Genomic DNA, 12,917 nt, shown 5'->3' on the forward strand with positions numbered 1-12,917 from the left:
AATTTAAGATATTATATATTATAGAATTAGAGATTAGAGATAGAGAGTAGAGAGTTGAGAGAGTAGAAGATGAATAGATGATATTGTGATTTAAAAGAATGAAATTTAGGGGTATTTATAAGTAAAAAAATGGGTTAAAGTGTAATTTTTAAAACTTTAGGGTATTAAAAAAGTTAGGGGTGGGGTAAGGGCTTTATTGGATGAATTTTTCTTCAACTAGCCGTTGGGGGGGCCCACTAGCCGTTACCCAACGGCTAGTAACGGCTCTATTTAAAAAAAAAAATTAAACCGGACCAGACCGGACCGGACCGGGACCGGACCGGTAATTACCGAAACCGGTAAAAACAGGATATTCCTTAATTCCGTCTCGGTTCCTGTCCCGGAACCGGAAAAACCATACCCTAACAGGTACTAACCGGTACCAAACCGGTACCGAACCGGACCGGGACGGACCGGACCGGGAACCGGTAGGTACCGGTTCCGCTGCCACTCTTAGTATAGATGTCGTGTTCATAGACGTCAACATTGAATACTCCTGGATACTCCTTCTAAGAGAGTAATATCTTCATTTTTTGATTGAAGGGTCTACCCGTCCCAACCCATGGCCCGCTTAGGGCTGGATTGAACCGCTATTTTATTGATCATTTAATTAAAAGAGTCAGTCTGTCCCAACCCATTTAACTCTCTAACCCGTTAGGGTTGATTCATTTTGACGGCTCTAGCTATTTATAACAAAATAAAACAACTTAACTAAATACTCCTTCCCAACTCGTGTTACTATTATTTTAATTTCAGATGTTCTTCACATGAAAAATATCTCTCAAAAGTCAAGACCCGTCATTCAGTATATTGTTTCTTAAGAAAGAATCAATGATTCTTACAGCACTTCATTACTGTCTGTATGGTTTAGAGTAGGAAAACACAAGAAAAAAATTACTCCGACCACTCATGGTGTAGAAAAATTATGAAGGAGAAGTGATTTGTCAACATCATTGAATATTTGGATCGGACCCACAAAACAGGTAACTATTGCCCATATCCAAATCCAAATATTATGTGTTGCAAGATGTGTATTTTAGTTTAAGTAGTAATAAAACAGGTGTTACAGATATAGTATATACTAATACCAATAATATTATTTTTAAATGGAACACTGTTTATGATCCACCTTTGAATCTAAAGTCAAAAGATAAAGAGACAATGTTGAGCTTCATTTATAGTTAGTTAAGCACGTAAGAATAATCTCTCTGTATTGAAACTCCGTGATCTGAATTTATTCACAAGAAAAAACACCGAGTCACCTGTGCACATGCACCAGTCCACCACACCAGCCATCAATTGATTCGTGCATCTACTTTAAAAAATGTATTAAAACAACACTGGCGACTGGCGAGTAATGTTCCAGAATTAAAGTGGGGGGACAAGCATCTTCCCCTTTCCAAACTCTGCAGCAAATTCTTCATCATTTTTACCCAACATACTTTTCAAGCTGCATTCCAAGTTTCTATCATTGAGCACCCAATATCTAGGTTTTATCTTCTTCTCTAAAGAATAGCTGAAATATCTTGGGTATTCAACTACATCACTTATTGGTTTTCCCATTGAATTCATCAGAAATTCTACCTTAGGCTTGAGAACTTCGTCTATGCTGTAGCCAAGCAATGGAGAGAACCTGCAAACCATTAGTGCTACTTCCCTCTTCGAAAGCCCAACATGCATCAAGTACATCATTCTGCTCAAAATGATAATTAGAAAAGCATTGTCATAACACAAGGTATCATACTTGCACAAGGAATTTATAATTGTGCTTGGCAAAGCTGTAAAAACATATATTTGTATGTTATCTAATAATTGTATGCCCAGCAAAATGTAAAACTAGATTGAAATCACAACATTGTGAAATGTTGCTATTTTGTCCCAAATTGATAGTACTATTCTGCTAGGTTACACTTATACCCATTTCTGGATTTTAATTGGACTTGGGCTAAGTTCTCTTTGCAAAATAAATTTAAACATTCATATGGATCAATAAACTGCGTTTCAATTTCCAAAATACTCAGGGTACCTACTGCATCCCACCAACACAAATACCAAATAATTCTGTCCACTTGGCTTAAGGCTTAGGCAGATAGGAAGAAATCACCTAGTGTTATGTGTCTCCATTGGGATTTAAACTTGACACTTCATATTTCTCTTCCTACTTCATTGACCACTAGGTCACACCCTTGAGTGCCATTTAATTGAACAACTTAAGCATATACCAGAGAGTATGATATTTGTACCTTGGACGTAAAGCTCTGTGGATATCACATACAAAAAACTCGGGATATTTCCTGATAATCCTGGGAAGATGACTTCTGGAAACTCCAATACCCATTAGGAAGTTGAGTTTTCTCTTAAGAGTTCTCCCGATGCTCGATGCAAAAATTTCAGGACAGCGACCAAGAATCCTACCAATAATATCATCATCCAGGCCTAGATCCCTTAAGAAGCACACTATCTGGAGATAATGAATTATTACTCCCACGAAAAACAGAAATTATATAACAGGTGCTGAGATAATTATACTACTCGCATTCACCCCAAAAAAAAAGTATCTCCTATAATCAGCAAAGAAGATGTTCAAGCATCATCATAAAATCTTACTCTGATAGGGTTAACAACCAGTTAAAAAACAATCTCTCTCATCATCATAAAATCTTAGTAACAACCAATTAAAAAGCCCTCCCTCCCTGAAATAAAAATGAAAGCATGCCAAAATCAAGATGAAGAGGGAGAGAATGCATTCATCTGAAATATCAAGCTAGAAGGAGAAATACATGTAGCCAAGACAGATACAGTAGAGATTTGTTTACAGCCATGCCATATAGATAATCCTCAAACAATTGGTTAAAACCCAAGCAAAGAATCACCATTATCAAGGTTAAAGCACACCACACCCAGTTTACGTGCACATCAGTAATTTATCTTAGGCTTAAGTCATACACAGCCACTTAAAGTTGTCCATAGATTTCACTTAGACACCTCAATTTATCCTTGTACCTATTGAACACTTTATATATTCAAAAGTGATTCCAATTAGACACAAACCGCTGATATGGCAAAAAAATGTGTGCAACACTCTCCTTAAGCGTGTGGAACAATAAAAAATGATATTTTTTCTTTCTCTTTTTCCAACTTATACACCTAAATTATATTAATAAATAATAATAATAATATATAAGTAAATTTTTTTTAAAAAAAAAACATCTTCTCCCTCCAACTGTTCTTCCACTTTTTTCCCTTTTTTATTTTTTTTATGTAGATCTAATTAAGGTCTTAAATATTCCGACAAAGCTCCATTGTTTCGGATGAAAATAATATTCCAGCAAAATTATTGATTATTTTTTCCAATAAAAGTTCATTATTTTTTCATGTAATTGTGATAATGATAACTAGTGAAAGAAGATGAAGACCATGAATGAAAGGTTCAATGCCATTAGAATGAAAGGTATTGAAGGGTTAGTTTGGATTGATATATAGCAATGGTGTATTATTGACGCCGGTGAAAGGGATAAGATTCGATGGAGAAGAAGAAATGGATGGAGGCTATGGTTCAGTGGCAGTTGAGGTGCGTCTCAATGATTAGGAATTAAGATTTGATGACATTGGAAATGAAAATAAGTAGCGGTCGAGGTGCAGCGACACTGTGGAATTGGAAATAAGTTTCAATGGAGAAGAAGAAGAAGGATGGGCTGGGGGTGGGTTAATTTCAATATTCTTTTTTTTTCTTCTTGAAGTTCCTTTTGAATTATTTTAATTAAATAGAGATTTTTTAAAAAACTTAATCCAATCGACATGTGCATTGTTTCATTGGTCCATTTGGTATGCATAAGGTTTGAGATGCACGAGTGTTTTATCTTTTTAATTAGGGACAATGCCCAAGTACCCCCTCAACCTATGCCTGAAATCTCAGAGACACACTTATACTATACTAAGGTCCTATTACCCCCCTGAACTTATTTTATTAATAATTTTTTACCCCTTTTTAGCCTACGTGGCACTATCTTGTCGGCCCAACCATGGTTGACTTTTTATTTCAAACTAGTGCCACGTAAGCTAAAAAGGGGTAGAAAATTACTTATAAAATAAGTTCAGGGGGGTAATAGGACCTTAGTATAGTATAAGTGTGTCTCTGGAATTTCGGGCATAGGTTGAGAGGGTACTTGTGCATTTTCCCTTTTAATTATTATTATTTTGTGTCAAATAGATATAAATTTGTTAAAATTCAAGTGTTCAATGGGTACAAGGTTTTATTCAGGTGTCTAAGTGAAAAATGTGGACAACTTTAAGGGGCCGCATATGACTTAACCCTTTATCTTTCATCTTATGTATGTGAGAATCATGCTTTTGTATGAAATTCTCTCCATATACATTCTACTTAGTTCACGAAATTGGGTGTTCTTCGTATAAAGTCATATTTTCATCTCTACCCTTTGTATTAGGGGTGGCAAAATGGTTAAAATTTATGGTCTCGATCCAACTCATTTCAAATGGTTGATTTCCAATCATTTTAAAGTGGGTTAAATATGAATCAACGCATATTATCCATTATAAAATAGAGATACTTTCTCATATAACCACTCAAAAATAACCTAATTACTCTCCATAGCTATAGTTTGATAATTACAATTCGTAACTACATGTTATAGGGAGGAGAGAGGAGAGCGACATTGGGAGAGAGAGGAGAGAGGGGGAAAAGAGTGGGAGAAAGGTGAATTGTATATTTATATCAGTTAGATAATTGTATATTATACATATGTATTTGTATATATAGCAAGCGAGATAGGGAGAGGGGGGAGAGAGGCGAGCGAGATTGGGAGAGGGAGGAGAGAGGCGAGCGAGAGGGAAGAGAGATGAATTGTATAGGTATAATGGTTAGATAATTGTATATTATACATATGCATTTGTATATATGGCAAGCGAGATTGGGAGAGGGAGGAGAGAGTTGAGCGAGAGAGGGTAGAGAGTGGGAGAGAGGTGAATTGTATATTTATATAGGTTAGATAATTGTATATTATACATATGTATTTGTATATTCTGACAAATTATACAAACTCGAAGTCAGTCCACGTAATTAATGTATAATATTAGTCGCGAGTGGTAATTATAGCAAACTATAGCTATGATGAGTAATTAAGTAGTATAAGTTTGTTTAACCGCGTAATTTTCTCTATAAAATATGGATAACTCATGGGTATCCACCAAATGAACTCCCCTTAAAGTATCAAGTATGTAAGGGTGAAGGACCTTTAAAAAGTACACTTATTAAAGGTGTTTTGGTATTAAGAAAAAAAAAATTCAATTTTCTCATGTTTGGTTGGTTTAAATGTTTTGAAAAATGTTTTTCAAATAGACTTATTTTCCCTTTGATTGGAAGGGAGCCTTGGAGTAATCGGTAAAGTTCTCATCATGTGACCAAGAGAGTCATGGGTTCAAGCTTTGGAGTAACCGATAAAGTTGTTGTCATGTCAAGGGTTCAAGCCATGCAAACAACCTCTGGCAAAAATGCAAGGTAAGACTGCGTATAATAGGCCTTTGTGATCAGGCCCTTTCCCGGACCCTGCACATAGCGGGAGCTTTAGTGCACCGGGAAGCCCTTTTCATTTTCCTTTGATTAAAGAAAAAAATTTCGTACATAAAATAAGAAAATTAGAAAATTCAAAACTTACCTTAAATCATAAAAATATTATTCAAAAGTTTCTTGACCTTCCGACCTCGATTCCAAAGCACTTACTTTCAAGAAAAATATTTTCTAGGAAAATATGAAATATTTTACCATCATGCCAAATATACACCCTAAAAGGTGAAAAAGATTAGCAAAAAAAATCTTGTAATGTGCAAGTACTTGTTTCTTTACATAATAAGAAGCAATAAATATCCATATTATCCATTGAGTTTACCCATTTTTATACATATCAAATATGGATAGGATCGGTATTTTATCCGTTTTCACCTGTTTGACCTGCCCAAATGTCACCCCTACTTTATATCCATCTTGTATGCTAGAACTATCCTCATTAATAGATATAGTTAAATTTATCAAAAAATCTGATAAAGGTTTGAGGGGTCATATTCTCAAGCTGACTCTAATTAAGGTACACGCTCGACTAGATGGTTACTACTCTTGGAATCTTTTCCAATTTTAGATTATTCTACGAGCATGGAAAGATTGTGATGATTTTTTTTCTTCTTATAAGTAAAAATGTTTACTGAAATGCTTATGTTTCAAAAGAAATATATTTAATTGACATAAAGTGGGGATACCCCAAAACGAGCATACGTGTTTCTCAGTTTCAACACCCTTCAATCATCAATAAAATATTTTATTGCTATAAAGGTGAATACTTCAAAGAAAGCAATACCCCTATAACTAACAATTCTCAATTCAAACAACCTTCAATCATCAATAAATATTTTAAATGTTATAAAGTGTGGATACCTCAAAGACAAGCAAGACCCTAAAATCATCTATATGAGTAGAACTGATGTGACCTGTTTCCATATATGGGAAAGTTTCTCATGTCCACATGTTTAAACTAATGACAAACTAACAGTCTACTACTCCAGAAACAAAAAGATTTGAAGTCATTTCTAAGATCACTATCACATTTATGATGGACCTTAAATCAGGAATGTGAAGCTTTTAGAACCAAAGAATTGTGTAATCATCTCAATACAAGATTTGTGAAGATTTATTTTATTTTATTTTATTTTGAAAGGGGAAGAAACATCTGCACCAACCTAGTATTATGAAAGATTTACTAAAATAAAGATGAAGGTGTTTGCACCAACTAAATTGGAAGCTTAATTTGAAAGACGAGACTAGGCTCGAGGAGGATCAAAAGACTGACTCTCAGTCCCTAAAGTTGCAAGCTGGTTAGACTGCAATATATGCCTATGGAAAGAAAAGTCATGAAAAGCAATCCATGTATCATAAAGGAAGGCTTGCCTATACGTCTTTCTAGCATACGTGTGGTTCCTTTCGATTGGAATTTGGAGCATGTTGCTACCTGGATCAACCAGCCTAGTTGTACAACTACCATCACTAAATAATTCCAAAATCTCATACTGAAGCTCCAGTGTCAATCTGAACTAATGCACAATCTTGCATACTTTTGTGCTGATGTTAGTAATTTGATAGGTGAACACCATAATTTTGACTCTCACCTGATGGAATTCCTGAGGCTTCTGTAGTAATAACTGAGGACTTGTAGCAATCACCTTACCCAACTTCTGGTTTCGAATGCCGAAGTCACGCAACTGTTCCACCACCAATTTCAGCTTGTTAACTGACAACCCCAAAAGGAGCGGGCAGCTTTTAATTGCCTGAGCTACACTAATTTTTGGCACCTGCCCAAAACATAAAATAGCAAAATGACATCTATATTACACTCTAACTTACTGCAGCACAAGGCATATAGTGATACAGAAACTAAATCCACTGTTTCTGTACAGTGGATAACAACAACCTACACAGTGGATACACCACTGAATTAGAGACCACAAGTCAAGGTAATTAAATACAGAGGATTAAGGGACTCCTAGAAAGTTGCAATGACTTTACACAGAAGACCCATTAGAATCAACCAGACATATTTCATAGCAAAAACTAACTGCTCAAATGAGAAAATTGGCCTCATGTGCAAAATAGGGTAACCAGGATTTATACCTTCTCGTCATCAAAGAAAATCAGAATGTTCTCGTAGTTTTGCAGAATGCTCCTTGAAAGAATCCATGGATATTTCAGCAACATCTGCCCAAAATCTTTAGCCTCCAGACCATCCTTGCAATAAATGAACAACAATCACACCATCCTAAAAATGAAAGCTCCTAGATTGTCCAACTTTTTCACAAATAAATAAATTTCCAACTTAAATAGTATGTTAACAATTTCATACCTACACTAATATTTCTACAGAACTCTAAAACTATAATTCAGTTCTCCTCGGCAGAGTTATAAAAAATTATGTTTGCTACATCAGTTCAAGGCTGAAAACTGTCTCCTTTCTTAGTCCCAAAATACTGGGACATTGTTCAAAATCGTCTGTAAGTACATCCTCACAAACAGGTTTCGGTGCAGAACTTCCACACATACCAAAAGAAGAGACTGACGGAGAGAGAGAGGAAGAGAGAGAGAGAGAGAGAGAGAGAGATGATAAAGATCTAAATGACCTTTGTCTCGCACTAGTCATATTAACAGAAGCCAATAGAGCATATTGCTATCATATTTATGTGATAAACATGAGTCGCTAAACTTGAGGCCGAGTTGGAGATAAGTAAGGAAGGAAAACTATTAAGATCAGATATAAATAAATAATGTGATACCTTAAGGATCGCCTGCAGTCTTGGTCTAACATCCTTTTCAATGTCATAGAAAATAATAGGCGGAAATAAAAGAAGAATTTGTCTCTTACATCCTTCCACCACTCCAATATCATCAAGAAATACCATCAGGCGCTTCATATGACTCTCCTTAGGTAGCAAAAGAAGTCGTGGAAATGACTCAATAAGATGTCGGAAAGATGCATCTTGAGAACCTAACAAATGTAGACCTCCACGTCTTGCTTGGATCTACAAAAAGTACAATCACATTATGAAGTTGCTTGCAGGATGTATTATTCTGACTCGTTTTAGTTGCCTTAAGTGGACTGTGAACTATGATGGAGAGTGAGGGATTGACTGGATGTTTAGACTAATATGTTAAGACTAGGTGGAACTGGGTGAATTTTAGAGAAACAGTCATGTAAAGGCTATGACATAAAGTAGTGGTTGACCATAAGTTATTTCAAGGGTCTGTAGATGACAGACTGTGCCCTTTAGGAAAAATAGTCATAAAAGGAGATGAGGGAGTATATCAAGATATAGTTGTAATAACTTTGTTCCACAAACTTTAGGGTAGGTGTAGCTCAATGAAAGTGAACAGACATCAGTGCCACAAACTCCAAGACAGGCACAGTAAATAAGCCCCATTAACCATCCTGATTCAAGGAGGCAACTGACCTTCTCAAAAAATGACAAGGTCTGCTGGACATCCTCATCAATACTGATGGACAAGTGCATCATCATTTGCCGGGCATTTCTAGCAATATGTCCTCCATCATCACTGTTTGCGAAGAATATTTTCTTCACATACTTAACCTATGAGCAAGTAGAAGAGGGATCAGCACATTAAGAAAAAACTGAAAAAGGGTTCAAACTTCTTATCTCAAGAAAGTGACAACTTTATGGCCACTCGTGATCCTTTTCAACTCCCTTAACCATGGAATGAATAAAATTTATATACGCAATTTATAGATCTTAATCAATAACTATATGTCACCTATACTTGGCCTTATTCTTTGAACCAGAGGAAACCTTAGCAATTATTTAAAAGATTCCAGCGAGTATATTACTTTCTTATCTAGCCACACTAAATCAAGACTTTTCATCCTCCTGTGATATTTCAATGCCTGCAGAGATGACAGAACTCTCCCACAGAGCTCATGAGATTTTCATAGAATGAGCCAACAACACTAGGAAAGATGAATAACATAACAACAATTTGACATTAACAAAAGGTCTTCCGTAATTAGTGTTATTCTGTTTAAAGAAAAAATACACAGACAGGAGTTTAGTGTTATTCTGTTTAGAGAAAAAGATATACAGACAGGAGTTCAGTGTTATTCTGTTTAAAGAAAAGATACACAGACAGGAGTAAGGAAAACAAAATCAAGAGAAAAATACAGCAGAAGAAATGAGTAGGCGTACCTTATTGATAAGGGTAGGTAGTGTCTGAAACAGAGAATTAGAGGAAAGGTAGCGAGCTAAGTGTGTTGCGGAAGAGAGAGTGAGGCCAATGCTCTCCAAGAAGGGAAGCATACCCTTATCACCTTTTTGTTTTGCCATCAGGTAGACCTTGCTCTTGAAAGGTGGAATTGCAGGAACCGGGTCATATGCTTTTTCAAAATCAGTGGAATTCCATAAGGAAAACTCATCCAGTTCACGGACGCTATCTATCAGCATGCTAACGTAATTAGGTGAGTTGAGGGCTACTTCGATGGATTCCTTATGAGAAACACCAAGTTCTTGTAGGTAATAGCTGACAGCCTCCCTAGCTTCAGCGATTACTTCTTCCGTGTCTTCTGTTCGTTTTGACGACGAAGACCTAGCAGCAAGAGGTACAAGTGGCGCATAACTCCTCAATTTATGACAGACTTGCTCTGGACGTATAAGATTGCAGTAGAAAAAGGTATTGCAATGGCAAGAGAAAGGAATAGGGAAAAGTTGAGGTTTTGAGTTGGGGACGGCGAATGACAAATTACTTAAAAGGCAATGTGAAGACATTTGTATGCAACGTATCCTAATCTGTAAATTAAATTCTCATTTCTACAGCTCTTCCTTATGCTTACCCTATTCCTGTTTACACAATATTATATTTGGGCGAGAAAACCTGTCTTGAACTAGGGGTGTTTTGTTTCCACAATATGCGACAAAGATTATCAATGTAGAATGGAGGTAACATTTTTTATAAATATATTTTTGATTATTGTTGTGTTTGCATAGAAAAAAAAAAATTAGGACTATCCAAATAGGGATACACAATTCTACGGATTTAAATAAATTAATTAAATTTAAATAAAAGATCACTCATAATATTTGAGAAATATATTTCATTCATATTAATACTTTCATATTTACTCAATATCACTATTTTCATGTTCACATAAAAAAAATTATGTAAATAACGCAAAATACCTACTATAGAAAGTGTTATTATAAAAGATAAAAATTTGATGCAAAATTTAAATTATTAAATGAGACTTGGCTTGAATACTATAATTTTTTCTAATATTTAAAAATTTAAATTATATACTAAAAATATTTATCAAATAATAACAAATTATTTGAACAAATGCATTTTTCCCTTTCAAGCTCTCAAAGAACAAAACAACTCAACCTCTTCTTCTCCAACGAAGAACAACCTCCAAAAGCTCCGACCCATCATCAGAACGACCCCGTTCCTTCAAATCTTCATATGAATCCATACATATCAGCATGCTCGGCACAAGTCCGCATGCCAGTGAGGCATTTCTTGTTATTAATTTGTACTTATAAGGTTAGTCAAAAACGAAAATAGAAATAAGATGAAGTAGACAGAAAACAAAATAATCCGAGTTCATAGAAACTATTGTGTCTCCTTAAGAAATTTAATCTTTTCACTGTAAACGAGGTTACGAATTAATTTCTCCCAAGATAAAATGGATTAATCTTGTTAAAGATTTAGCGGTACCTCAAGCTTCTTTAACTTCAACGAACTTAAGAATAGCAACAAGTCACACATACTTAATCGATCGACACTTTGGTTTTGAGAGAAAATATATGCAGAGAAAAAAATTTAGTGTTTGAAAAAATGAAAAATGACTTCTTTTTATAGCCATTTTCAGCAAGTAACATATCAAGAAATCTGTTCAGACTCTTTTTATCCAGAAAGCTGCGTCTTTTGAAAAAAATAACAATTTTTTGTAAAATGTGTCTTTTGGGAAACGCGAATTAATTCTGTTAATTAACTAATTAATTAACGTCCTGAATTAATTTATAAGAGATAAGATTAACAGGATTTATTTGATTAACAAAAATTGATCAAATAAATTTTGTCCAAAAAATTTATCAATCAACCACATCATTTGCCGATATCGAAGCCGAGCGACGATGATGGCGCGAGGGGGCACCTTTTTCTTAGCTCTTTAAAAAGTAAAGAAAGTGTTTCCTTATATAAGGACAACAATTTCTCTTTCTTTTGCCGATATGGGAGAAATGACTTTTCATTTGCACTTTGCAAAAAAAAGACTTTTCATTTTCCCTCCAAATTGGTTCGCTCACTTTTTCATATTCTCTCTTTTAATTTCCCGTTCACACTTTGCTAAACCCAACATTTCGTAGCTTCCAGGAAATTCTCCAACGATAATATTCCTTTTCCTTTTTTCCGTTTTCGTTCTACATCTTACAAATCAGCGAACTTTAACCTTATCCTCTAAGATTTTGAATTTTGAGTGCTCCCACATCATTTTTGGTCAGGAAATCCCCTCAAATCTTTCCCTATAAGTAGGCCTCTCTGATCATTCTCACGATTTTGGGTGCTATTCTTGTTTTCATATCTAAAATCTTTTTGTTCCATGGTAATTTTTGAGTGGTGGAAACAGCTTCTCAACCGGTTGTTTTAGTTCACTGAGATAAATTCTTTCTTAGGCATGTTTAAATCGTAGTTATTCTATGTGTTTTTAGCTTTGTTTTAGTCTCTTTGTTTAATGTTTCTTTCGTTCTTATGGTTAATATTTTACTGAAAAATATCAAATGCATTCTCTGTTTACAGCTACTATTCCCTAAAGTTATTTTTATATATTTTTAGTATTTTCTTCTTTGACATGATGGATGAATCCTTAGGGGAGATTGTTTTTTCACTATTTTGTTGCACTCATTTTTAAATATTTAATGTTATAAATCCATTAAACTAAGTAGATGATCCATTTATTCATGAACTTATCCTTTTCAAGGATGGATATGTACTCCCAAGATTTATCCTTATCTTGGATATGTATGTTTCCAAGGTAACATGAATCTTTATGGGATAATGATGTATCTATTAATTTGACATTCATCAAAGTGGCTTTTGAGATGATTTCTCTACTTATAAATAGAGATATCATTCTCAATGTATGATACACTTGAATAAGAAGAAAAGTTCTCTCCTTCATCTTATACTTCTTGTCTTCTTTTTGTCTTTATACTTATATTGCTTTGAGCTTGATCTTATAATACGTTATCAGCATGAGACTCTAGCCAATTGAGAGTGTGTTTAGTTTTTCTTTAGCTCATGATTTGGTTGATCTCGTTATGAG

At 34.8% G+C, this 12,917-nt stretch overlaps 1 protein-coding gene across 2 annotated transcripts; it reads right to left on the reverse strand.

The window, feature by feature from the left end:
* Window positions 1-1,085: 1,085 nt before the first annotated feature.
* LOC107014798 (transcription termination factor MTERF6, chloroplastic/mitochondrial) lies at window positions 1,086-10,519 on the reverse strand. Of its 2 annotated transcripts, XM_015214884.2 has the most exons (7): window positions 9,790-10,518; window positions 9,043-9,180; window positions 8,368-8,613; window positions 7,712-7,825; window positions 7,210-7,392; window positions 2,283-2,500; window positions 1,086-1,732 (listed from the first exon to the last, which is right to left on the reverse strand). In XM_015214884.2, exons 1-7 carry the CDS (start codon window positions 10,363-10,365, stop codon window positions 1,408-1,410), a joined length of 1,800 nt encoding a protein of 599 aa, XP_015070370.1. In that variant the 5' UTR covers window positions 10,366-10,518; the 3' UTR covers window positions 1,086-1,407. The 2 variants fall into 2 exon arrangements, with proteins under 2 accessions (XP_015070370.1, XP_015070371.1); XM_015214885.1 differs by lacking the exon at window positions 7,210-7,392 and having other exon boundaries at window positions 9,790-10,519.
* Between the last annotated feature and the right edge of the window lie 2,398 nt (window positions 10,520-12,917).

Source organism: Solanum pennellii, chromosome 3 (genome assembly GCF_001406875.1).
Source record: "Solanum pennellii chromosome 3, SPENNV200".
Lineage (NCBI taxonomy): Eukaryota > Viridiplantae > Streptophyta > Magnoliopsida > Solanales > Solanaceae > Solanum > Solanum pennellii.